This window comes from Lutra lutra, chromosome 13 (assembly GCF_902655055.1).
Source record: "Lutra lutra chromosome 13, mLutLut1.2, whole genome shotgun sequence".
NCBI lineage: Eukaryota > Metazoa > Chordata > Mammalia > Carnivora > Mustelidae > Lutra > Lutra lutra.
In genome coordinates, this window is record NC_062290.1 from 62471554 (window position 1) to 62499543 (window position 27990).

At 43.8% G+C, this 27990-nt stretch overlaps 1 protein-coding gene across 1 annotated transcript; it reads left to right on the forward strand.

The window, feature by feature from the left end:
* The first annotated feature begins 739 nt into the window (after window positions 1–739).
* ANP32B (acidic nuclear phosphoprotein 32 family member B) lies at window positions 740–27981 on the forward strand. Its single transcript, XM_047699705.1, has 7 exons — window positions 740–1129; window positions 11525–11674; window positions 15549–15671; window positions 21110–21299; window positions 23442–23566; window positions 26408–26477; window positions 27530–27981. The coding sequence occupies exons 1-7, from the start codon at window positions 1076–1078 to the stop codon at window positions 27595–27597; spliced, it is 780 nt and encodes a 259-aa protein (XP_047555661.1). The 5' UTR covers window positions 740–1075; the 3' UTR covers window positions 27598–27981.
* The last annotated feature ends 9 nt before the right edge of the window (window positions 27982–27990 follow it).

Genomic DNA, 27990 nt, shown 5'->3' on the forward strand with positions numbered 1-27990 from the left:
CGAGGAATAAATGAGATAAAAGTCTGGGGGAAAACTCTGTAAAACTCCGAGACCCCACTGGAAATGCTAATTGCTGACTTGCTTGCCTACATTTAACTGTTAGGGGAAAAAAACCCCAAAAACCAAAAAACAAAACAAACCTAGGGAGAGTCTCTTAAACTCGGGGACACTTGGCCCCTCTGTGGCTCCGGCGGACGCCGGGGGGTTGGGGTGTCCACTGCCCGCAGGCCGAGAAGGCCGACTCCGCCCGGTGCCACGCGGTACGACGCGGGCCGGCAGCGATTCCTCCCGGCGACTGGGGGTCCTCAGAGCACTACCCTCCCCGGCCCGGCCAAGGAGAGCGGAGTTCGGGTTGTTGGCCTCCTACAGCGTGAGGGAGGGGAAGGCGAAAGCGGGTCCAGCGCTCTCTCGTCGGCCCACTTAGCGGGCGTCGGGCTGGCTTGGTCGAGCCTCCCAGGACGGACTTGGCCTCCCGGCTCCCCGCAGCCCTCCGGGCAAACGTCCAAGCGCGGGCCTCAGACCCGCCTCCAAGATCGGCGAGGTGGGGCCCGGGGGTCTCGGCTCCGTGGCGGGAGGGGAAGCCCCCCGAGCAAGGTCTTACATCAGCCACCCCACGTGCGGTCGGAGGGAGGAAGTCGCTCCAGTCCCCCGGGCTGCGCCTCCCCCCCCCCACCCTCCGCCCCTCCCGCCGCGCGTCTCCCCGCCCCGTCCTTGGTGCAGCAGCGGCCGCCGAGCCGAGCAGCGCCGCGCGGGGCCGAGTGGAGCCGAGCAGCCGCCCGCGCCGCGTCGCCGGTTTAAGCGCAGTGCGGGGCCGCGGCCGGGGGCGGCGGTAGTGAGACCAGCGCTGCGCTCCAGCCCCCTTTTCCCTCCATGGTTTCTCTCCGCTCCCGTGAGTAACTTGGCTCCGGGGGCTCCGTTCGCCAGCCCGCACGCCGCCCACCGCCTGGGACCGCGCCGCCGGGCTCTACCGCCAGCAGACCCCTTCCGACGGCCCTCGCTGCGCAGGCCGGGACGCCTCTCCCCCCTCCGCCCCCGCCGCGGAAAGTTAAGTTTGAAGAGGGGGGAAGAGGGAAACATGGACATGAAGAGGAGGATCCACCTGGAGCTGAGGAACCGGACCCCGGCAGCTGTAAGCAGAACCTCCGTTGGGCGCCTTCTCCCCCCCGATGACTTGCATGTAATGGTGGCCACCTGCGGGGCCCGGGCCGCGGGTTCGCCGGCTCCGGCTCGGAGAAGGGCGCAGCTCGCGGGCTCGGACGGGGAAGGCGGGCAGGCGGGCGGGCGTGGAGGGGGGGAGCGAGCGCGCGGAGATTAACTCTTTGGCGCCCGCGGGCCCCCGCGGCCGTCTGGGGAAGGCGGTGGGGTGGGGGAAAGGAAACTTTGAGGTTCTCGCCCGCGGGGGTCCTTTCCCGGAGAAGCGCGTGTGCGTGTGGCCGGCGGTGAGGGAGGGAGGAGGGGGTTGTGTAACGCTGGGAGCCATGTTTGCAGCCACCCGGGATGCGCGGCCGGGCGGAGGCCGGGCCTGCCGAGGAGCTGCGCGGCCAGCCCGGGCTGGGCCCGCTGGGGCTCCGCGCGCCCCCGGGCCGGCCGCGGAAGGGGCTCGGGTGGGGCGGGGACTCCTCCTTTCGGGCCTCGCGGTTGGCACCGGCCGGGCCGAGGGTAGGGGCCCGTGGGGTGAGGAGGGGGCTGTCGGCCTCTGAGGGGGGCGAGGAGCACCCTCGCGGGCCCGGGGGCTTGGGCGGGCGCGGCCTGGCGCGCGCGGAGCGGGGGAGGGGCGAGCCGGGCGGCGGAGGTGGCGCAACCGCCGTCCCTCCCGAGGCCAAGTTTGAAAAAAGGACGCGGTTCCCGCCATTTTTCAAGCCTAAAAATAAAACTTTCTCCCCTATTTCTCTCCCTCCCCTTTCGTTCTCTGGGCCTTCCCCATTCCCGGTCTCCTAGGGCGCGCCCCGGTCGGCCCAGGCCAGCCGTTTTGGCGGCGGCGGCGGCTTCGCCTTTTCTCCGCGCCGTGGCGGGGGAGCCCGGGGCCCCTGCCCGGAGTCTGGCCCCTCGGTGTGGGCGGGCTGTGGCTCCTCGCGCCAGCCCGGGCGCGCCACGGTCCGACAGAGCGCCATGTTGGCGGGCGCCTGTCTCCCTCCGCCGCGTAAGCCGGCCTGTGGGTTCGGGCCGCCGCTGCCGGGCTGAGCCGGTGGCTGCTTTTCCGTCCGCCTCGCCGGGGGCTCTGCTCGCACTGGCAGGAGCTGCGCGCTGCGGCCGCCACCGACTCCTCCAGCTCGACTCCAGTGGGGCGCGCTGCCGTCCCCCCTCCCCCCTTCTTAAAAGGGCAACGCCAGGCGGCCGCCTCCGCCCGGGCCAGGCGCGGGGGGTACGGGCGGGCCTCGGCTGGGCTCGCGGGCCGCGCGGTTTCCGCGGCCTCTGCCCCCGCACGTGCTCCAGGGACGCTGGCACTCGCCGCGGCGGCTGCGTGAGCTGCGGGCGGGCCTTTGAGAATCGCCTCTTTATTCTCCACCCCTGCCCTCCCGGCGGCGGGGCGCGGGGCCATGTTCGGCGGTGCCCGCGCGGGGCGGCCGCGCCTCCGCCAGACTCGGGGCTAGGGTGAGTGGCGTTCCGTGGCCGTGGGGAAGCCTAGGGGAAGTCCTCCCACCCAGTCCCAGTCGAGCGATGGGCGCGCTTCGTGCAGTCAGGCAGCTGTGGTAACAAGTTGCCAACTTTTGGAAATTCGTCAACCAGCGTTCGCTTGGTGTGTCCCCACAAATGGGGTACGCGGTGAGCCTCCCCGCGCGTCCTTGGAGGACCTGAGGGGTGGGCGTCGCCAGTTGGTCCCCTGGGTTTTTCTGGTTGGGGTTCGACCACGGCCATCCCCTCCGTCCACAGTCAGACATTTTGTGTCGGCCACGTGCTAGTGTTAGTGTATTAAACGGTTAAGCCTTTTCGCACCCTAAAACTTAAAAGAGTTCTGTTCTCATTTTGAGTTGTTAATTTCAGACCCTTGCATTATTGCTGCGAGCTGCAAGTTAGTAGAATGTGGAGTAAATTTAGCCAAAATTTCCAAAAGTATGCACGTGGATCTTCAAAAGGCTTTAAAACTAGGATTTCAACTCTTTGTGCGAGAACTAAAGTTAGATAAGAGAATTTTACGCTTTCTGGGAGACACAACTGGGCTGAAGTTCCCACTATATGGAGTTTTTTCACATATGCAGTAACCAGTATATTACTTTTTAGAAGTACTTAAGTAGGAGCAGGTGTTAACTTTTCAAGTAATCAATTTAGGCCTTATACTCTTGCCAAAGACCGGTTAGTCATGTGATTGTTTCATTAACGTTAAATTAAAAGTCAGTTTGTCAGTTGCACTATTCACATTTCAGGTGCTCAAAAGCAGCAGGTGACTAGTGGCTACTGTTACTGGATAGCATTAGGCTATAGCGGTACACTACTGGTTTATTAAATATTTGAGTACCGGCAGTATGGCAGGGCCTGGAAAAGCAGGGTGAACTAGACAGCAGTGCCTTCCATCCTGGAGCCTCAGCACCCGGAGGTATCTAAATTGCACTCCCACAGTTTGGGAACCTTTCTGGAAGCCTGCTAAGGTTGGGGGACACATAAAGGCTCCCCTGGGAACTCTGAGGAGGAGACTCAGCAAGAGTTCGGTTCTTAAGACAGGAAAGCTTTGATCTTAAATTGAAGGCTTTTCAGGGGAAAGAATGCTGTAGATTTTGAAGGAAATTCTAAAAGTTGAATAGTGCTTTGCACGAAAGAATCATCATTGAGGCAAATGAAAAGTTGGAGGACTCCTTTAAAATCAAAGTCACATGGCTTCTTATGTTTGTTGTGGGGCCAGCTGTTACAGAGTAGGCTTGGCCTCTGGGATCCTGCAGACTCTTGTCATTTGGGGGAAAGAAAAGAACCATCACTGGATGTACAGTTAAAATATGGACGGGAAGCTCTTAAATGCATACATGCATTCCGTGGTTGAACTTAATGTCAAGTGAGAACCAAGTGTTTGAGGAGGGTAGAGGTTTGATCACACATGATTTTTGTAATTTTTTTTTTTCTTAAGGCCAGATAGGCTTTTATTGTGTATGTGGCTTTTTGATTTTTATTTTGAGGTTTGAAGATGACCCTGGTAACCCTTACCTTCTTGTGTTGGCCACAGTGTGTGAGACCAAGATAGTAGGTTCAGTTCACCAATTACTATGGTCTTACTCCTTATAAATACAAGTACGCACATTTAAGAGGGGACTTGTGAAGAAATGTGTAATTCAGGTTTTTTCCTAAGACCAAAACAGCTCTTCTTATCAGGTGTGTTCTCATAGTGGAAAAATGTCCCATATGGCATTTAAAAATCTACATATAGAATGAAGATCATCATTTTAAAATATAGGCAAGGATGAGAAGTATTTTATACAAAATATTTGTATCGTCAGTTACTTCACTGAGAAGAAATTGTGCAGTGCTGGTAATACCATATACACCACGGAAATTGATGGTATTTTCAGATGTGAACTAAAACACTGATGGGGCTAATGAAACACAATTTAGTTATATTCCAGAATGGAAAAAACACCTGTTCTTTATGTGAGGCTCTCATCCTTCCCTTGCACGAAACGTGGCCCTCTGTTATGAGCACCTTATTAACTCTGCGTCCAGGGACAGCCAGCCTTGATGTTAGCTGTTGGGAGTTTTCCATTCAAAGTTAGAAAGGCAGGCAATTCCTGTGGTTCAGTTCCTGTGGTTCAGTGGATGCCTCCGTGGGACTCCGGTAGGCTGTGTGCAAAGACGAGGCACTCCTCTTATAAATAAGAGTAACCTTAGGAGACAGACACTTCTGTTTCTCCTACTTTACACCTTTACATTTTTTTCCCCAATTTTTTCCGTCTTGTGTCTCTTAATGTAATTTTCAGCACAGTGGGATATTCTAATTGGTTGCATAGCAACTTGCTCGCCTTCCCCCCCCCCCATTTTTAAAGTATTATATCTAAATTGAAGAAAAAAATAGTAGATGTAGATAAAAATAAAATAGGATGGGGGGTGTGAGATTTCTACCATCTAGACGTTTGGGTATATAGTCTACCAAATATTTAATATTTTCCAAATTCAAATTCTTTTAATGTATTTATATAAATACAGTAAACTTCTCTACCTCTGTGTGTTACTATTATTTTGCAGTTTCATTGTTAATGTCTGCATAGATCATAATTTATGGGGGTGGTTAGAAGTTTTTTTTTTTGCCATTTTAAGTAGTACTGAAAGGAACCTCTTGCAATGTGAATCTGTCTTCTGTCAGATTGTTGTTCAGAATGGTTCCTTTCTTTACCTATACAACCAATAGGATATGGGTGTTTCCTTCTTTCATGCTGATAGTCCTGTCACCTAAATACAATTGAGAACCATTAATATATATTGTCATTTTGAAAACATTTAAAAATTTTTATTTTTTTATTAACATATAATGTATTATTTGTTTCAGGGGTACAGGTCTGTGATTCATCAGTCTTAATTCACAGCACTCAACCGTAGCACATACCCTCCCCAGTGTCCATCACCCAGCTGCCCCATCCCTTCCACCCCCTCCCCTCCAGCAACTTCAGTTTGTTTCCTGAGATTAAGAGTCTCTTATGGTTTGTCTCCTCCCTCTCTGGTTTCATCTTGTTTCATTTTTCCCTCCCTTCCCCTATGATCCTCTGTCTTGTTTCCCAATTTCCTCATATCAGGGAAATCATGTAAGTGTCTGAAAACATCATTTTAAAATAATGGTAAAGTAGAAGGTTTGGAACATTGGTTAACTCAGAAGAATGAAAGTTGGCAAGGATGTCAGGAGTTACTTTTTCTACATTTTTAGATTGTTTCACTTACTGCAATAACCATGTATTAACTTTCTAATTAAAGGAATTGATAACTCAAAATGATATCCCTCCATACCTTTACCTCCCCCCTCCTTGTAACAGTTATAACCGTTCTAATTGGGGAAGATCACCCAACCAGTTCCAAACCAGTTAGGTAAAACTGATATCAGTAGCCAGGGGAGTGGAAAGAGAAAGCAGGTTGGAGAGGATGAAAGGAAAATGGCTTGATTTTTTTTTTTTCTCTGCTAGCACCAATCCCCATAACTTGACTATAGTATATTTCAGATTTTTCGGTTAAAAAGTAGTAGAAAATAATGGTTTTTCTGATAGTCACAGAAAACAAAAACAAGAGTTAAATAGGAAATAATATGGATTATTTATAGTTTTTAAGTATTTATCTTGAATTTATATTTTTAGAAAGATCTAATTTAATTGGAAAATGAAGGATGAAGAGTAAATTTGGTCTCTAAAGTTTATCGGTCTTCAAACAGAAAGCCAGCTAACTTTATCTTGGACCAAATAGCTCCCTGAGTTGTACACCCAAATGTACAAATGCCTGCCCAGCCTTCCCTCCTTAGATAGTAGCTCGGTGAGGATTTGGAACAGGAGGAGAAACTGGGGCCATTTTTTCTTGATTAGAATCCCTCATTTATTCTGGGTCTGTATTGGGAGGCCATGGGGTTATCTATCCCCAACTCCTTGTCCACTGTCCCCTCTCCCACAGTACTGTCCCTTGCAAGCAAGTCAGGGTCCCTCCATAGCAAGGAACAGGGAAGGGCAAGACTTGACTTCCAAAAATGTTGCTGATGCAGTGCCTGAGAGCAGACACCTTTCACCATGCTCCTCTGTAGAACTTCAGATGAGCTAGAAGGCAGCTGCTGACGGTTCGCTTTCCAGACTTCTTGTCCTTGGGCACAGCCCCACGTGGAACCTTGTGGTCTCTGCTTTCTTCAGTAATTCCCACTCTGTGCATTTTTCCCAGCGGCTTGTCCTCTTACTGTGCCTCTGGTACTCCGGTCCAGGGGTGCCAGGTTTCTTTACTACTACTTCAGCCTTCCTGGAAAAGTCAAAGGGGTATGTATGCCTTCTCTGCTGAGCCATACAATCCTCTGTCTGACTCAGCCCAGTAAATTCTGTTACTTTCTACTTGTGGAGAAAATTTAACAACTGAGCCACTCAGGTGCCCTACTTGTGGAGAAAATTTAAAAGTCTCAGGTGTGCATTCCCTGAACTTCTTGCTCTCCCACTTATAAACTCACCTACACCTGTATCCATCCTGGCTTTTTCCATAGGAGGAGCTTCCTACCTCCCAACAAGAGTAGAATGATCTATCTCATTTTTAATATGCAGTTTTTATTGTAGTTGCACATCAACTTTTTTAATGTGATGTTCTGTATTTTTTTGGCTTGTCTGTTTTTTGTCCATGTTTCTTTGGGGTTGTTTTTTTCTTAAGGTAAAAACGATATCCTTGAGAAAAAGACAACGCAAATATCTAAAATTTCCCTAGTTCACGAAAGGTCACAAAAAAATAACGGGTTGGTTGCCATTTTAAATAAAGAACTCGGAACTCAATAACAGAGACTCAGATGTCTCTGTTCTTTCACCCAGCAATAGATTGTGAGGAAGGAATCCTGATTACAGAAGAAGTTTTATGTAAAAAGGTATCATGCCATTATTTATAAACGGGAAAATTAGAAATATACAAGAGGATTGTAATTTGTGGTATATCCTATATACTCTAATTTCTTTAGCCATTAAAAATACTCAGTGTTGTTAAAAGTATGCTTAGTAACAGAGTTTTATCTCACCTATATTTGAAATACACAAAGACTAAGTTAATACCAAAATATTAACAGTGACAAATATTTCTTGCATTGATACGATAATGCTCGTGATCAGGAAGATGTTCTCTTTTATATCCAGGTTTTCTGTTGCTGCATCTGCTCAACCCCCTACAGTCCTGACACAAACCTGTAGGCAGTACTCTGATAAGCCTGTGACCAGTTTTCATCATTTAACAGTTGTGAAAGCTCTTTCTCATACCTGGGGTATAGTGGTGACTGAAACAGACAAGACCTTGCCTGTAATGAAGCTTGAAATCTAGTGGTGACTTTTTAAGTCTTTATTCTCCTAATAGATTCATATTATCATCATTGACATGCTAAATAAGATTTTTTTTCTTTTTAAAGATTTTATTTATTTGAGAGAGAGCTCATGAATTGGGGCGACAGAGGGAGAAGCAGACTCCCTGCTGAGCAGGAAGCCTGACACAGGGCTTGATCCCAGGACACAGATCAACAGTCTGAGCCAAAGGCAGATGCTTAACGGACTGAGCCAACCGGGTGCCTGCTAAATAAGGTTATAAAGGAAGGTCTCCCTTTCTCTTCTTGAGAGATTTTCTGTATATAAAAGTGAATCCATTCTTCACATTTCATCCCACAGTGTATCCTGGAAAGGAGTCCCTTGTTGATGGGCATTGAAGTTTTCTAATTTTTTCAGTCCTTTCCTCAGAAACTTCTTGTGCCTTGTTTCAGAAGCCTTTACAGGTGTTTGAAACCAATACTCCACCATTGGTACCATTCCTGATTCTTCTTGTCTTTTTTGCACATCTGTCCTTTGTCCTCTTCCTAGGGATTCCGTCCTTTCACTCTTGTTTCTATCCTGATGACTCTAAAAACAGAACTGACAACCCTTCTCTGCACCCCAAACCACATGTCCTGTTGTCTGGGGAAACTTGTACCCACACATCCCAAGGGAACCTTAAACTCAGTATCCTTCATGGTATTCATTACATCTGCCCCTCCAAATCTGTTCCCTACTTACTTCCATCTAGCTACATGGCTCCCATTTCTCTAAGCCAGACTTCAACTTCCCCTCCATCATTTTCCACACCCAGCAACTGAACCTGCAGATTTGAATCATTTAACATTTTTTTTCCCCTCCCAGTTCCCTCCTCTTGATTCCTATTCTGTTGGTTCAGCAAACCTGTTTTAGCTTACATTTGAATCTTTATGGTAGTTTTTGATGACCCTAGTTACGGTGGAATTTTATCAGTTGAAAGAAATAGCCAAGAGGTGATTTCACCCAGTGAGCTGGGAGGCAATATGGCTAACTCGAGTCCCTCTTCACTTGGCTTTTGGCATATTAGTGTCATTCTCTATAATATTTTGGATTCTTTGTGAGATACAGTCATAGAAAATCTCCCAAACCAAATGAGGACTTTTAGTAGTATTGCTGTTTTAGATGTGTGAGCAATTACAGTTGACTTTATTTTTATGGTTTGTTGGTTTTCCTTTTTTTTTTTTAATACAAAAGAAATATATGCTTATAAAAAGCCCAGTACAGATATGAATAAAAGCAGAGGTCCCTGTCTTTCCCCTCATCCCTTTCCCCAGAGGTTACTTTTTTAGCATTTAGTATGTTCCAGGTGCTACTCCTCTGCAGCTCCATGCCATGAATACTACTATCTTCCTTCACAGATGAGGAACTGAGGTGCAGAGAGGCTAAGTGACTTTTCTGAGGTCACACAGGTCCTAAATGGAGGAGCCAGGATATGACCGTGGGCATCTCTTCCTATAGCCCATCCCACCTCACTTGACACCTTAAATTTTCAGATGTGATTTTTCCCCAGAAAAGGGGAAAATGGCAGAGGTGTGTAAAGAAATGTGGAATGAAGGAAGGAAAGAAGTAAAAGGTGTAACCGGCCTGCGTGTATCCTCACTGTAACCAGGGCTTAGGAAGAGGAAGTAGACAGGGTAGTGAGAAGTAGTAAAGAAGCAAGTGAGAAGTTGTGGGTGTTGTGGGTATCACAGACTCTAAATCTGTGTCCTTCTCTGTAAATGGGGGGAGGCAGGAAGGTGTGGTGGTGCAAAGAAATAAGAGTAAGTGCTTCATAAATGATAACAATTACTAGAGTAGTATCCTTGGATTTTGTATGGGAGGATGAAGACATTATTAGCTCATATTCTCATTGTAGGACTGTGAGCATCTCCCTTCCACATGTATGCTTGATCAATGCTATTTAACATGCTAGATTCACCACAAGAGTGCCTTTGGCCGTTAAGTCTAATTTGCATCAGTGTAAATTGACTAAAATGTGTTAAAAAGTTGCAAGTTTCAGCGCCCGCCACAGAGCAAGAGTGGAAGTGGGGATTAGCATGATAGATACACAGTAGACCATTTATTAAATTGATCAGTATTTAGAATTGTGGGGTACTTGGCTGGCTCAGTCAGTAGAGCACTCAACTCTTGACCTTGGGGTCAGGAGTTCAAGCCCCATCCTGTGTGTAGAGCTCACTTTAAAGTAATAAATCTATGGGCGCCTGGGTGGCTCAGTGGGTTAAGCCGCTGCCTTCGGCTCAGGTCATGATCTCAGGGTCCTGGGATTGAGTCCCGCGTCGGGCTCTGTGCTCAGCAGAGAGCCTGCTTCCCTCTCTCTCTCTCTCTCTGCCTGCCTCTCCATCTACTTGTGATCTCTCTCTGTCAAATAAATAAATAAAATCTTTAAAAAAAAATAAAGTAATCTATATAACGGGGCGCCTGGCTGGCTCAGTTGGTTGAGCGGCTGCCTTCAGCTCAGGTCATGATCCCAGGGTCCTGGGATCGAACCCTGCATCAGGCTCTCTGCTCAGAAGAGAGCCTGTTTCTCCTTCTTCCACCTGCCTCTCTGCCTACTTGTATTCTGTCAAACAAATAAATAAAATTTTAAAAATAAATACAAATAAAATCTTCAGATATGGTACACTTGGATGGATTGGAATTCTGAATTACAGGACCCACAAAGAAGGAGATTTTGTGGCCTGAAAAAGGAACCTAATTTAATGTCTTAACAGTTTTCTTCTGTAGAAATAGCTTTCTCACATGTAACCCAAACTGATCTTTGTTTTGAATTAAGTCCTCCTTCATCTTGACCCCTTCTAATTATCAAGATAATCTTAGTAAAGATTAATAAAACCAAAAGTGGAAATGTGTAGTGCAGAAACCTGTTGCCAAAATCGGTTAGGGATTTGATAGGAAAAATAAAGTTTTCCTCTTTTCCTTGTGTCAGTCCCCTGGGCCTTGAGGGAGACTCAGCCAGTGGGGTTAGGGCAGAGGTGGGGGTGGTGTCTTCTCTGCTTTCATAGTTAAAGCCCCCTCTTAGGGAACAGACCTGGGAAAAGGAATCAGGAAGATATCATTTCTTCACTTATATTTTAAGAACTCCAGTTCTGTCTGTGGAATGTAAAGAGTTTAAATCTTTATTTAGGGGCGCCTGGGTGGCTCAGTGGGTTAAAGCCTCTGCTTTCAGCTCAGGTCATGATCCCAGGGTGCTGGGATCGAGCCCCGCATCGGGCTCTCTGCTCAGTGGGGAACCTGCTTCCTCCTCTCTCTCTCTGACTGTCTCTCTGCCTACTTGTGATCTCTGTCTGCCAAATAAATAAATAAAATCTTTAAAAAAATAATAATAAATCTTTATACTGCGGTGTAACTTTCCATCCCTGCTATCTATTAGTATATTGTTACTAAATGCTTAATCATTTTTCATTTATTTATAACTGTGATCTAGGTCTAAGTAGAGGCCGCCCCTCTATGTGGATGTTTTTGCTGGGTGTTTATGGTTATAGGTTTTGCTTTGTTCTTTGTTTTATATATGTTTCTGAAAGCTTGTTGTTTTTTTTTCCTTCTTTCCCCTTTGTCATCCACAGGTTCGGGAACTTGTCCTGGATAATTGCAAATCAAATGATGGGAAAATTGAGGGCTTAACAGCTGAATTTGTGAACTTAGAGTTCCTCAGTTTAATAAATGTAGGCTTGATTTCAGTTTCAAATCTCCCCAAACTACCTAAATTGAAAAAGGTAAGTACTTTGTCTTTAGCAGTAAAAGAGAAAACATCCTGAGAAAGGGAAACATGTATGATTTTACCTGTAAGGAAGCAGTTAGTGTAGCAGAAAGCACGTGGCCTTTGGACCTGGGCATATCTGGGATTGAATTCCAGCTCCGCCAGTTCCCTGATGATCTTCTTCGGGGTACTTAATCTCTCTAAGGCTCAGTTTCCCTCACCTATAAACTGGTGATACCACCCAGCCTCACAGAACTGCTGTGATGTTTAGGAATAAGACGTGTTGGATTCTCAGTAAGTAGTAGTTATGAAAAATAATTATTTTGTGAATAAGCTATTACTGGTTAATTGCTCTATGTTATAATGTTAGCTGTGTTTTTTTCTTAGTATGCTCTGGTTTAAGAACCAAAGGTGCCTCTCACTCTTCATGTTTTATGTTTGTTGATTAAGGGTGAGTTTCAATAAAGACTTTTCAGATGTGTAGTCTGATCATTCAAACCTATTGTGTAATTCTTAATGACTAGAAAGTTTAAAATGTGTTGTGACTGCAAGAATTCATTGTAACAAAGCTACTCTATCTCCCATCCTAGCCAATGGCTCGTTGTTAGCACTTTATTGGTCTAATTGTAAATCAGTCACGCCACCAATTTTAAAAAAAAAAAAAAGCCCTCTAGAAAAATGTTTTCTCATGTCCTTGCACATGTAACTGTCTCGGGGCTCCAGAAAGTCAAAACTGGAAAAAACTTTGCTTGATTCTAGCCTAGTCCCTCGTTTCATAGGCATTAGCAATAGACCCAGAAAGGTACAGTGATTTGCCTAACACCACCTACAAAAGAGGTTAGCACTAGAGCCAAAACAACCCATATCTCCTATTTCCTAAACCAGTACTTTCTCTATTACATAATGAAAAGTATGTGTAAGTATTGCAGGCTTTTCCACTGTTTGGTATTCACTTTATTAGGGAATTTAAGCAGAACTTTTATCCAAAGGTACACAGAGAAATCTGTAATGAGATTTAGGCAAAGTGCAGGTAGGCTGTTCAGTAGCTTGCTTTGAGTCCTGAGAGGAGATTGTTATGGGTAAAGTACATTAATTAAAAACCAAAAACCCAGGACACCTGGGTGGCTCACACCCGTCTGTTACCAGTCTGCCTTCGGCTCAGGTCGTTATCCCAGGGTCTTGGGATCGAGTCCCACATCCCGCTTCCTGCTCAGCAGAAAGTCTGCTTCTTTCTCTGCCTGCTGTTCCCCCTGCTTGTGCTCACTCCCTCTCTGTCTCTCTCAATCTAATAAATATTTAAAAAAGAAAACCAAACCCGAAACTTTTTAAATTTTTGCCTTAGGTAATAAATGCTTAGGTAGTCCTCACGAGTTTCAGGTAACTTAGCTTCCTATCAGAAAGAATAATACTGTTATATTTAAATTTGTATATTGTTCCTTTCGCCTAAGCATCTATTTTAGAGGTTCAGGTGTAATCCTTTTGTATTTACATGGGTTATTGGTGACATTGGGAGCTCTGATTAGCCCATTAAACAAATGATGGCTTTCTAGCATGTATCAGCATAAACTTGTTGCTAGTGTGATCCTAGTGGGTATTTCGAGTTCTGTTTTCCTAGCATCCTAATACATTTTCCTCTTTCCTGTGGTGTGTGTACTCTGTCAGACTCAGAAGAGAAGTGAACCAGTGACTATCTATATAGAGGCTTTATCAAATCCTTCTGAAGCCTTGTTAATCACTTGCAGAGTTAGGGAGGAGTGGAGAGATCTACATATCAAACTTAAAGGCAGATAAGAGGTTCACAAACTTCCTTTTCTTTCTACCCTGGAGCACAGATTTTTTTTTAAAATGAAACTGGTTCTGAAAGAAATTTTAGTGTGTAAATATCCCAGGTAAATTTACACATTGATTTGATTTCAAAATAAGCATGCCACTAAATGCGTTGGCACATTGCCTTGTTGTCTCTTTTCCTTAAGGTAATTCATTTTGAAAGGATAGGAATATTACATATGTGTGACATTCTAAACAACTAAGGAAAGTAGTCTCTTTTTGTTTTGATTTACTGAAATCTCAGTAAAGCTAACACTTGAGTCTTTGTTGATAAGACTTAAATATATATATATATTTTTAAAGGATTTTTTATTTTAGAGAAGAGTGAGAGAGCATGGGGGAAGGCGCAGAGGGAGAGGGAGAAGCAGATTCCCTCCTTGAGCAAGGCCCCCACTAGGGGCTCCATCCTAGGACCCTGGGATCATCACTTGAGCAAAAGGCAGACGCTAAAACCAACTGAGCCACCCAGATGCCCATAGATTTGTATTTACAAATCTAGAGCATGACTAGATAATTTGGAATACCCCATGGGAAGGAAAAAAATGTTTTAAAGTGTTGCGTTTCCTCTTCTGAAATATTTAGTAACACCTAAGTTGAGGACTTGAGTTTTTTAAATTCATTCTTTCAACAAGTATTTAAGTTTTTTAAAGTTCCTCTCTTCTGTATCATGTAGTTCATTTCATTGCATGCCAAAGTCTAAATTACATGAAGTTTACATGCTATTCTGAGTACATAGCATAGTGGGAAGGGCGAATTCTTCGGAAGCTAGCCTGCGTGGCTTTAGGTCTTTGGTCACCCCTGGAACTGTTGTGTGATCTAGGGCAAGTCACAGAATTATAGTTCATTTTCTTCATTTTTAAATGCAGATAATAATTCTACCTACCCTGTAGGGTTATCGTAAGAGCAGATAAGCTTGGGGCACCTGGGTGGCTCAGTGGGTTAAAGCCTCTGCCTTTGGCTCAGGTCATGATGCCAGTGTCCTGGGATCGAGCCCCGCATCAGGCTCTCTACTCAGCACCCCCCATATCTCTGCCTGCCTCTCTGCCTACTTGTGATCTCTGTCAAATAAAATCCTTAAAAAAAAAAAAAAAATCAGATAAGCTCATATTTCTAGTGTTTCAAACAGTGCCTGGCTCTGAACCTAAGTACACGTAGGTACTGTGTAAGAGTTAGATGTGGTTGGCTGCTGTTGTTGGCACCTAAACTAGAGAATTGAAACCAGTTCTGTGGTCCGAGTTTTCTCATCTGCTAAATGTGAAGAGTTTGAATTATATGCCCTCGACTGTCTTAATTTTTCTGGCTCTAATTTCTTTCACTTTGGGTTCTGATTCCTCAGTGAAGGCTCATTCCTTCATTGGCACATGACTTGCTGTGCTACTTGACCTGCCACTAAGAAATTAGAGTAAGTTCTCATAGAGGCTAGTGCTGGGTTTGTGCAAAAAGTGGCCTCTGGGGAGTTGGTTTCAGCAGCCCTGAAGCTGTTGGCCCACTCAATTTCCTGAGGTCATGGAGCTTCTTTAAGGGCTTGCTTTGGGACCTGTGCCACTCCTGTAGCCTTCGGAACAACACTCCCTGGTGGCTTCCAGGTAGAGAGCCTTCCAGTGTGTCAGAACTATATAGGACCAGATCAGCTTTCAAGTGGGCATCGTGAGCTTTGTTTGGCACATGGAATAAGCTGCTTGGAATGCACAGACCATTTACCCTTCCTGGCAGGTAGAGCCTGTTGCAGCTTCTCAGAGAATTCTAATTTGTCTTGACCCAGTTTTAGGTTAGAAAATGGATTCATCAATGTCAGGGCCAGATCTTGAGCAAACTAATTAGCCGCTGGTTAGGGAAATGCAGCTCTTATCCATTCTGTTTCTCCTCCTCTCCTCAAATGTTCTTGGGATCTGTGAACTACATAATCTGGTTTTAATCAAACAAAATGAACAAACAAGCCCTAACAGGAACAGAGATTATTTGATCTTGATAAGTATTTAAGAATTGTATTAGCTACTTATGACACCTTAATGATAGGTGTTTCTCTGTGTGTATCTGTGTGTGTGTGGTATATTCTCTTGCAGCTTGAGCTCAGTGACAATAGAATCTTTGGAGGTCTGGACATGTTAGCAGAAAAACTTCCAAATCTTACACACCTAAACTTAAGTGGAAATAAACTGAAAGATATCAGCACCTTGGAACCTTTGGTAAGTAAGTGAGGACTTGGAAACCAGGACTTACTGGTCATTTTCATTTTCATATTTATTTATAGTGAGGGAAATGCTTGGAAATGATAATAATTGATCAAGAAGGTGGTGGTTTTTTATTATAACACTTTCTGTAGAAATTTTAAAGATCAGGGCCTCTCTGGTTATGTGTTCCTGTGGCTTTGCTCTCCCTGCCTGATACTGTGGTGGTTTCCTTCCAAGGGGAATTTTTTTCTTTTTTTTTTTTTTTTTTTTTTTGTCCTTTTTAACTTTAATATATTGACCATAGACTTAAACATTTATCTTAAAATTTTTTTCCTCAAATTGGCCGGGCTAGTCTATACTTTTATATTTTTACAGAAAAAGCTGTTCATACTGGATGGCATATCTGAATTGTGGATGGAACAGTCCAAGGACAGCTCCAGTTAGTTTTAGGTCTTCTAATTGATCTTGTGCCCGCTGGATCACTGTCGCCTTAAGTTTTGCATGGGAACCCCCGAATCCTTGGTCTTCATACTGGGATAAGCTGTAAAATGTTAAGTGCTAGTTGAGTTACAGGCTTACTGTGTGACCTTGGGCAAATTGCTTCTTCTCTCTGGGCCTCAGTTTCCTCACTTAGGAAGCAGGGAGGATAATAAACTCTGCCTTACTTTACTTAGGAGTTCTGAGAATAAAATACGGTAATGCACTTAACTTTGCTTTGTAAGTTGGGAAGCTGTGCTAATGAGGGTCCAGTCCACGTGGAAGTTGTAGGGCAGAAAAGAGAAAAGGGCAGGGAGAGGTTAATGTAAAGTGTGGGGCAGCCTCCCAGGCTGTTCTGTGTGGCTGCCACTGGGAAAGTGCTATGAATTCAAGATTGTTAAGTGGCTGATTTGTCTAAATAATGCATTCTATAAATTTGTCATTGAGACCGAATTCCATTTTAATAAGGCTAATGGAACTCCCGACTTGTTTCACATGTCTTTCATACATTAAGTCAGTCTTCCCATTTGACTTCTCTAGCAAACATTAATTGGGAGAGGGTTTTGCAAGCAGGTAGGAGCTGTCTCAGGATCCAGAAGAGCAAAACCCAAGAGGATAAGACATCTTTCTCTATTATTGCTATCAATTCAGATGTCACAGCACATTAAAATATTTATTTGAGTTTCACCTAACTTGTACAGAATGCTCTGTCGATTTTTCAAGGGAAGATGGAGTTAAATTGTGACTTCTTTTAACAGAGAGGATTTCCTGCCAGAATTATAGCATCTTTTTCCTCCTAATCAATAATTAAGGCTCTGCTCTAACGTAGGTTAAATTGCCTTTTATTGAGTCCCTTTATTTTTATGTTTCATTCAGTGGACCACGGTTAGCTCCTGTTTCTCAAATGCTAGGAGCCTGTTTCTCACCTTTGCTTTGTGAATTTGTCCCTTTGTTCCGTTGTGGGTATACCCAGATACTTGGGCTCCTTCTTTTTTACTAGTCTGTTCTTTTCCTCTAACCCAATCCCCATTTCCAGTGTTTCAGCAAGCATTAGTGAGTTTTGCTGTATTCAAGGACATTAACATTGGCCCATTGTATCTGCCTGTGACCCAGAGAAAAGAGAACGACTGTCCCCCTTTTAGAGATGAGGGAACCAAGTTTAGAGAGCTTAAATAATTACTCAGTGGCCACAGGATAAATGGCAAAGTAGAGGTTTAAATCCAACTCTAGCATTCTTTCCACTGCCCTTGGGACCTGTTCTTTTTGCCTTCATATTTATTCCGTACCCAAATTGACATTAAACTGGGAATTCCAAGAGGAGCACTAAATTAAGTGCTGGAGTCTCTCGGTTAGACCGGCTCCCCTGAACCTTTCTTAATTGTGTATGTGTCTATGATAGGCCTATCAATTCAGGGTCACTGTGAATCTAAGAACCCCTTTTTTCTGAACAGAGTGCCACGCAGTGCCTCCCATAGTGGGTCGCTGGCCGTTGCCCAGTTCTTGTGCCAACCCAAGTCCTCTTTTGATGTTTCACCAGAAGTTTTTGCCCATGGCCTAGCACACAGAGGCAGAGCAGAAGCAAACGTTTTGTGGGAGTTGTTTTCTTGGGCATTCTGACCTGGTCAGTGATGTATGAGCGCCCTTTGGTGGCTGTGAACATCTAAGTCCCCCAGGACAATGAAGAGTGGTGAATAATTGTATTTACCATTTTTAGTGGATCTGCTATGTACCGTGCACTGCGGTAGATGCTTCATGTATGCGATTTCGTTAGTAATCCTCACATTTCTGCAAAGAGAATAAGAAATAACATGGCCCTCTTTTATGCATGAGGAAGCTGAGGCTCGGGAGAGTCCGAATCCCTTGTCCAGAGTCACACACCAGGCTAGCCAGTGACAGAGCCACAGTGCTGCACAGTCAGGACCATCTGGAAAAGCTTGACCTCCCACCATTCTCCTAAACTTGCTCTTCAGATGCCTGGGGGTGCTAGGTAGGTCTCCTAAAGTTATATCTTGGAATACAATAAAACTGTAGGAGAAGGTGAAGGGGGGGAATGTTGGGTCCGTTTTGTCTTCTGAAAGTATTCTTCAGTGGGAACAACACCATCCTCATCCTCATTAACCACTACTGTACATTTTGAACACCGTCTACTTTGAGCCCAGTTCTTACAGTCATTGCAATGATTGTGAATGCCTCTGCTTGCTACAGGGACATTAATCGAGAGACAAAGAAGGCATCAATTCAAACTTCCTTGGACACCTTTTTTAAGAGACCTGGGCCATCCAAACCATCCCCCAAAGCCCTTCTAAATTCTAAGAAGGCAAGCAAAATTATTGTTAATAAAATGTTTATTGTTTATTATGGCTAGCCTATTAGTTTTAGGCCACATTTCTGGTGTGGTAGCATTCTGATTTTTGAGCATTTTTTTGTTTCTTGGTTTTTGGGTGTTTTTTTGTTGTTTGTTTGTTTGTTTTTTAGCAGTATTTACACATTACATTGGGTTCCTGACTAAATCTGTGGGTAGTATATTTTGGGCCTTAAAGTACAATTATATTACTTTAAACAGTTCTAGAGTACTACAGTTACTTGGAATTTTGTTGTTTATTTGCTTTCACTTTGTTTTCTAGCATACTGTTTGGCATGCTTGAGTTATTCATAATGGGTTCTTAAGAAGTATTCAAAAATTTCACAGATATATGGAGTTTCAGAAATAGGTGGAGGCCCTGTGTACTGTGACAGGAGGTGGAACTAGAGAAGGGGCTTGAGGCACCATAGAGCGTGAAAGATGAGGGGTTGTATGCATTTTCATGCATCCATTCCTAGGGAATAATTTTGAAAAGCAAATGGCTCATTCCCTTGAGTGAAGAATTTTTAGACTTTGGGAAAGCTGCCTAAATTTACTTGTGGTCATATCTTAGCTGGTACAGAGACAACCTTTTTGTGAAGAGAAAAGAGTTCCCAGTGTGTCAGCTAGTTGTCTGGGGTGGTTTTTCAACATTTTTTCCCCTCTTTGGCAGGAAGTCCTACCTGGGCTTCTGGAGGTCAGGACCTGCCCGGTAGGGAACCTAATCTGAAAGCCACACAACATAACACAGCTCTCCCTATGATTAGAAGGGCTGGGGACCGCTTTCTTAAGACCTCAGGGGACTGACTTACATAAGCACATTATTTGATCCACAAACTCTTGGATCACTGTACATTGGTGTTTGGAGGAGTGCATTTGCCTGTTGCCGTAACCCTGCCCTGTGTTCCCTGCCTGGCTCTCTGTTCCCAAGGGCTGCTCAGTGAAAATAAAACAAGTGTGGGAACCTCTTCTTTGACCAGGAAGATGAAGATCCTGTAAGTGCAGGGGTCAGCAGCCCTTCCTCTACGGGGCCAGGTAGATGTTTCAGGCTTTGTAAGCTGTAGGGTCTGTCGCAGCTACTCAGCTTTGCTGTTACTCTAGTACGAAAGAAGCTGTACATAGTACATGAACAAATGAAGTGGCTGTGTTAGAATAAAACTTACTTTACAGAAACAGGCAGTGGGCCAGGATGGGCCGGTCATCTTTTGCCAAGCACTGCTTTAGGGTAAAGATTTTAAATTATTTTCTAACTCTCCCAGATCACTAAGATACCTCAAGTCCTGAAGACAAGGTTTTTTTCATCTGCATTTCTTCCGGGGGCTTGTGAATGTTGAAATAGTTTTCCCAATAAAGCATCAAAGCCTTTGAACAGTGTTTATTTTTAGCAGCTTACTTCATGCAGAGATCCTCTTAGTTTTGTTTTTGTTTTGTTATAGTACTACTTTCTCAGAGAATACCAGGCTTTTTCTCCTGACTCAGAACACTTAAAAGTGACATTTATGAAGCTACATGTCCTGCGCCCTCTGGGCTTATTGGCCCTATTCTAGAGGGCACCAGGCTACACACTACTTGATGTTTTGTGTTTGCTTTTTAAACACTTGGCCCTCTTCTCCTTCCTAAGAGGGTCTGCTGTTACTTCCTGCTGTTCTCTTCTGTTGCCTGTAGTATACTCCCTCTGCCCTCCCATAGTCTCCCTTCACCCTTAGTCACAATTTGCAAAAGCTGGGATTGAAATACTGTTACACAGTTATAATAGCAAATGAGTCCCTGAGTAAAATACATGGACATTTTCTTATCTACTTTGGCTACTCAGAAAACTTTCCTCGACCCAAGCTTTCAGATACCAACTATTTTGTGTTTTGTACTTTAGATAGATTAAACCAAAGTTTTAAACAAATGAGGTATTGCAACAAAATTTCAGGGTATGGTAAAATCAGAAGAAATTTATATCAGAAAGGTCTGGTAATGGTGTTGATCCTTTCCCCCCAAATTAAAAAAAGAGCATTGTTTCTCTCCTTCAGAGGTTTCAACTCTTGAGTGCCCCTTCCCTTTCCCCAGCCTGTACTGACTCCTCTCTTTCTGGAGAATAACCGTTAACAATAATCATTATCATTTGCTTTATTAAATGCTATTCTCTTGTGTTTCACATCTGTGTCTCTGAATAGAAATCTCAAGTACTTCAAAATTGATGCATTGATTAATTGAATGAATTTTTTTTTCCCCATCCTGCCACCCCAGAGCATTGAAGACTGGACTTGATATCCAGCAAGTTCTTGTTGGCCATCTGATTACTGGAATGTTAAAACTTAGTTTTGAACCAAATTTATTAAAACCCTGATCTGTCTCATACTGTGAAAAGATCTAGTTTTAATGAATAGTTTTTCAAATTCGCTTTTCTTAAAATTACTAATGCTGCCAGAAAAAGACAGTTCTCTGAGAAGGTAGATTGTAGAATCTAAAATCTAGTGGCCCATTATAAAGGTTGTGAAGGACTTGAAATGTTTTCCTGTGTATAAAGCTGAGTCAGTAGCAGCTAAATAAATACAGAGCCTAGAATCTTACCTCTTCAGGAGATGGGTTTTGTTGCTTATGTTCCTTTGGTTTAGAAATTTTGTTTCTTGATCCTTTTCTTCAGAAAAAGTTGGAGTATCTGAAAAGCCTGGATCTGTTTAACTGTGAGGTTACTAACCTGAATGACTACCGAGAGAGTGTCTTCAAACTCCTGCCCCAGCTGACCTACCTGGATGGCTATGATCGAGAGGATCGGGAAGCCCCTGACTCAGATGCTGAGGTGGATGGTGTGGATGAAGAAGAGGAGGATGAAGGTAAGTGGGGGTAACATCCAGTGAACCTAATTTCTGCCTGTCAAAGGTCGTGGTAAGCTGTTGAATATTCTTGGTATTGAGAACAATAATTACTTTCCATGTGTATAGGGAATTTATTTCCATTAAATTTGGAACTAGGAACTCTAATTAATTTTAGTAAGTTCTTGGGACATTGAAGCCTTCAAATGATTCAAAATAAAAATGATTTGTTAGCCTCGAATTTGGAGCCCTAACACATTGAAGTATTTGTGGTTTACAGTTTACTGAAAGGACCATCATCTCGTGTCTTCCCTGCCTTGTTCGTTTCTTTTCTTGGTTATTGTCTGACTTATCCTTACAAACTCAGCTTTGTCAGCACTTCCAGATTGCATTTCCTGATGCTCGTGAGCTAGGTTAGGTTCCTTGTGCATGCTAAAGCTCTTCGCTACTTACCTCTTTCATAACCTGTCACTCTCTGCTACTCTTGTCCCTTTCAACTATGCTGTGATGATCTTGGGTAGGAACGGTTTTTGTCATCTTTATTCACAACGCCTAGCACTTCACAGATTCTAGGTACGGTACGTGTCCCTTGTATCCAAATGTAAATAAAATCGCTTTCCTGATGGCCTTGTGCTCTCCTTGCACCATGACTCACTGACTCTGAGCCACTCAGGGTAAATAGTTTCTCACCTCCAGTGGCTTAGAGGAAGCAGAATGATCAGTTTTCACATAAGTCAGCATGAAGAAAAGTTACTGTCCTAGAATTCCTAATGTTGCTGGAATTTGTGGTATTAGTGTATTTGAAGCATTATTTTATATATCTTCTCTTTAAAGAGAAAAACACATAAAACAAATGGTCAAGAAAAATAGAGGAGAAAAACATCAGGCAGCTTGGGTGCAATTAATGGTGTAATATTCTGGTAACATCTTTGCAGATTGACTTCAGATTTGAGACAAGGCAAAAAAGGAGCAGATGTAGGATGGTAAAGCGGACACAGGATAGGACTTCTCACTTTGTTCCATATGTTCACATCACTTACTCCCTTCACTGAAGGTTCTCAGGTAGTCATGAAAACCCTGGTCGTGCCTCTTGTCGTCTCAGTTCACCTTAAACAGGTCGAGTGGCCACATGTGCAAGAGCCTGTAAGGAAATTCCTTGGACAGTGGAGAGCAGCTCCTGAGAGGGAGTATCAGTCAAGCAACAAGTTTGAGCTTTTATGTGCCAGGGACTGTGGAATATAGTTTCGAAAGTAGAAAGTAGACATGGTTCCTGTCCTTGGTCTTTACGGTCTGCTGAGAAACGTTAAGTAATCCCAAGTGAGTAAAGCGTGTGATAATGGAGGAGTATCAGGTGCTCGTGTGAGAGCGAATGAGCCAGGATTAGGAGGTCTGGTGAGTTTGTCTGAGGAAGTGATGTTTAACTGAGACCCAAAGGTTTGAATCTGTGTTAGCCAAGCGGAGAAGAAAGGGAAGAGCCTGCGGAGACTAGGAAGCCGGACACAGCAGCAGGCTCCGGGAGCGGTAAGAACTGCTGGCCTGCCGGCCTGCACCAGCTGGAGTGGACACAGGTTGTAGGTGCCTCTCAGCCTGCCTCTTGTTCCCCACCCACGCTGACCCTCCCATTATAGGCTTATGAGCATTTCTCGGGTTCCTCATCTGGCCTCTGGTTTTGTGGTGGTGCCCTTACCTCAGAGAAGGAGCTCAGTGTTAGTTATTTGGGGAAGGTGTGTGATAACTTTTTGCTATGGAAAATTCCAGACATAGACAAAGATAGAAATAACAGTAAAACTAACTTTCACATTCCCATCACTGAGCTTCAACAATTACTGGTTCATGGCTGATCTTATGTTATACATACACACCCCACCTACTTCCCCCTCCCTTATTTTGAAGCAGATCCTAGGAATTCTGTCCTTTCATCAGTAGCTGTTGTAGTGTACAGCTAGTCTATCAGGACTCCTGGTCTCCACATGTGAGGGGACTCTGATGGATAAAGGTTGCAGCTGCCTGGGAGAAAGGGGGCAAGTGTGGTGCGTGGGTTTCCCAGGCACTGGTGTAGCCCAGTGTTTGTCTCATAGACCGACCTAAAGCGCCCCGGCACCTTAGTACATGTGCCTGGTGGGCCATCGAGGGGATTTAATGAACTCCTCTGGACTGTTTCAGAAGGAGAAGATGAGGAAGACGAGGAGGATGAGGATGGTGAGGAGGAAGAGTTTGATGATGAAGAGGATGAAGATGAAGACGAAGATGTAGAAGGAGAAGAAGATGAAGACGAAGTCAGTGGGGAGGTTGGTGTAACTGTTTGCTGCTCTGTTTCCTATTTGTAGCTAAAAATGTGGAGGTCTTTTTTGCTGCTGCTGTTAAGAAAATGGGCTTCTAATGAAAGTAGTAAACTTGTAAATAGACCAATAATGATTTGATTGATATAATTCTTTTCCTCCCCTTTTTAGTAAATACTAAGCAGAATGCTTACAGAATGCAAATTAGACACAGTGCTTGGCTGTGTGGGATAAGTTTTGACCCTTTAACTTAGGAAGTAATGAGTGTCCTTTCCATAGGGTGAGAAAACGAAGTGTTGAGAGCTGATGGTATGTCCATCCCTTGGTTGTGTTGAAGGGAAGGATATGTTTACCAAGTCTGAACTTGTTCTCTTATGTTCAGCTTAATTCAGTAAATACATCTAATGCCTGTGTTTTAAAGAGGTAGGGATGAAAAGTTAAGCAAGAATGTGGTCCTGTCTTAAAGGCGTCTAGTTTACGGGACACCCAGTGATAGAACACCTCTGAGGAGCTGAATGCCATAGAAGGACAGGAGAAAGGAGTGACTTGACTTTGACAGACCTCAAGGAAGTTATGAAAACGGGCAGAGAAAATGAGATGTCATCAGAATGCATGTTGCTTTGCAGTACAAAAAAAGAAAGGCTGAGCAATTTGTGTAATCTCAAAGGTATTTAATGAAATTAAATTCCTAAAAGAAGCTTTTTATGAGGATGAGCATATAAAAATTCTCTTCTGAAATTCAGGGTTCTAAAATCATTTTTTGAATTATTTATTATAAATTGTATACTAATTAAATACATCTGGCAAATTAAATGCTTCTGAAAAGCAGTTTTATTTATTTTATTTTTTATTTTTATTTTTATTTTTTTTAATGATTTTATCTATTTATTTGACAGAGATCACAAGCAGGCAGAGAGGCAGGCAGAGAGAGAGGAGGAAGCAGGCTCCCCGCTGAGCAGAGAGCCCGATGCGGGGCTCGATCCCAGGACTCTGAGATCATGACCTGAGCTGAAGGCAGCGGCTTAACCCACTGAGCCACCCAGGCGCCCCTATTTTTATTTTTTAAAGATTTTATTTATTTGACAGGGAGAGACACAGTGAAAGTGAACACAGCAGGGGGAGTGGGAGAGGGAGAAGCAGGCTTCCAGCCCAAGAGGGAGCCCGATGTGGGGATTGATCCCAGGATCCTGGGATCATGACCGGAGCTGAAGGCAGACACTTAATGACTGAGCCACCCAGGCGCCTCTAAAAAGCAGTTTGTTTTGTTTGTTTGTTTGTTTTTCTATTTTATATAACTTGGGTAAATGAAAAGGGTTATACTTTTAATACAAATGAAAATAAAGCAAATTCTCAAAAGACAAGGTCTTTCAGCTAATATTTGAAACCTTAAGACTGAATTAGCTCTTCAGGGGAGTGAATATAGAAAGGAATATAGAATCAAAACAGCCATAGGAATACCTGTAGGAAAAAGTGGATTGCTGGGTTTCCTTAGCAGAGATCTAGCAATGCTGTGCAGATTAGGAAAAAGTGGATCCACTAAATATGATCATATACTATTTATCAGACCTGTAGAATGGAAATCCAGGAAAATGAACCAATGCTTGGATCACAGACAGTTCTTTTTCTCTATATATATTTATTTATATCTACGTATATGGTGTGTATGTGTATCTATACATAATTTATGTGGGCATATATGTGTGTGTGTGTGTATTCATATGTGTATATATGCTTGTTTATATATGTATGAAATTAGAGTCTGTAAATAGGAAAATAATGAAGAAAAGATGTAAGACCCCTATAAGAATAGGTGACTTTAGGGGGCACCTGGGTGGCTCAGTGGGTTAAAGCCTCTGCCTTCGGCTCAGGTCATGATCCCAGGGTCCTGGGATCGAGCCCCGCATCGGGCTCTCTGCTTGGTAGGAAGCCTGCTTTCCCCTCTCTCTCTGCCTGCCTCTCTGCCTACTTGTGATCTCTGTCTGTCAAATAAATAAATAAAATCTAAAAAATTAAAAAAAAAAGGTGACTTTAGAAGGACAGAGAGCTCAGTAATTACACCAGAAGTCAGATTAAAGAAGGTTAAAGAAAAGAATATAGAGAAAGAAAGTGGCAAGTCTGACATCACAAATTCTCTAGTTCCATTTTGCTTTCTTATGCAATGGGGAGGACAAATGGAATTATATTTGAAAAAGGCAACAAAGTAAAAAGTTAAGATCCTAAAAAGCAGTTTATTTTGTTTTGTTTTATTTTAAAGATTTTTATTTATTTATTTTATTTTTTAAAAAGATTTTATTTATTAATCTGACAGAGAGAAATCACAAGTAGGCAGAGAGGCAGGCAGAGAGAGAGGAGGAAGCAGACTCTCTGCTGAGCAGAGAGCCCGACGTGGGGCTCGATCCCAGGACCCTGAGACCATGACCTGAGCCGAAGGCAGCGGCTTAACCCACTGAGCCACCCAGGCGTCCCTTTATTTATTTATTTGATAGAGATTACAAGTAGGCAGAGAGGCAGGCAGAGAGAGAGGAAGAAGAAGAAGCAGGCTCCCCGCTGAGCAGAGAGCCCGATGTGGGGCTCGATCCCAGAACCCTGGGATCATGACCTGAACTGAAGGCAGAGGCTTTAACACACTGAGCCACCCAGGCACCCCCTAAAAAGCAGTTTTTAAAGAAAATTTTAGTTTAAGCTTATTCAGAAAAATGAACAGATTTCAGGACATTCAAGTAGATAAAGATAATATTAAAAGGTTTTCTCCTTGATGAATTATTACATTTATTGGCAAATTATCTTTTTCTCTGTACTTCCTAAGATCGCAGATTAATCCAATAGCATTCGCTATTTACTCGTCTTTAGGAAGAAGAATTTGGACATGATGGAGAAGTTGATGAAGATGAAGACGACGAGGATGAAGATGAAGATGAAGGTGGGTGTTACTCGTGCACTTAGGTCCTCCTCAGTTAAAAATTCACAGGGAAATGCCCATTAATTTAGAATTTGAAACTAAAGAGAACAAAATAAGACTCCCCCGGTCCGGGTGGCCTTCACAGGTGCTTGTACAGCGCTGTCGGGGTGCCTGGGCTGCTGAGACTGCCTGCCCTGTGGCGGTAGCGGCTGTGCGCAGACAGGAGGCTGCCCTTGGCTGGCGCCTGGAGTGTGTCCCACCTACTCCAGCTCTGGGATTACTGCCACACCTGACACATCTGGTTTGGGAAGTTTTTCACTAAAATCTTAATAACTGGATCATAACTTCTGCAAGATATAAATATAGCATCTTTCCAACTTTATTACTGTTACTTCTTTTCCCTACCACAACCAAAACCAATGAAACATTTATTTTATTAACATGCTATTTATTTGTTAATTGTTGGAAATACAGATTCTCACACCTGTGTGGGTTTCAGAGTACCAGATTGTTTGCTCTGCTTTCCATTGGTTTGTGTTTTCTCAGCATCTGCTGTCTGTGCCAGGCACTGGACTAAACTTAACACTGAGTGCAACGGTAGGTAGGGCTTAGTACCGCCCCTAGGGAGCTTTTCGGAATAGCATGCCTGTTTAGGTAATTTCGTTGATACAGCCTCGAATTTTTACTGGTTGGAAAAAAACAGGATGATGTGTAGGTATTCTTGGGTCCTCAAGAATGAATACCAGATACCTGAGGATTCTAAGAAATACCTTTTGAGTTAAACACTCAGTTACTACAATGTGAGTCAACTTAAAGACCGCACATTAAAATGGAGAAAACTGGGTCAACTTGGCTGTCATTTGAGATGTTGCTGGGCATGTTGCCCTTCTTCATTCAGTGGTTGCTAGTTGCGCTTTTTAGTTAATACCTCTTAAAATCAGCAACCTACCAGTCTGTTCAAGCTTACAGGTTTTAAATCTCCCAACTGTCAAAAGTTCATTGTTACCTCCATTAGCAATAACATAGGCAAATATTTTCCGATTGTCTCAAAGTGAATTTTTGTTATTGTGCAGAAGAGGAAGAAAGTGGGAAAGGTGAAAAGAGGAAGAGAGAAACAGACGATGAAGGAGAAGATGATTAAGACCCCAAAAAACTTGCAAAGAAAGAACTGTTGAGTATTGGTTGGACTGCTCATATGGATTTGGTAGCTGTTTAAAAAAAAAAAAAAAAAGGTAGCTGTGATACAAACCCCAGGACACCCACCCACCCAAAGAGCCAAAGAATAGTTCCTGTGACATTCCACCTTCTTCCATTTAGTCCCTCTTGGAAATTCGCCACCAAGCTTGGGGACTTCACCCCAACAAAATTGTAAGCGTTGTTAGGTTTTCGTGTCAGACTTGCTGTAGCGCGGGGAGCTGTGATTGGTGAGCCGACCGTCTGTGGCTACCAGTTGCACCGAGACTGTAACAGCATTTTTACTTTCTGTACAACAAAGAAGCTTTGTAAATAAAATCTTAACATTTTGGGTCTGTTT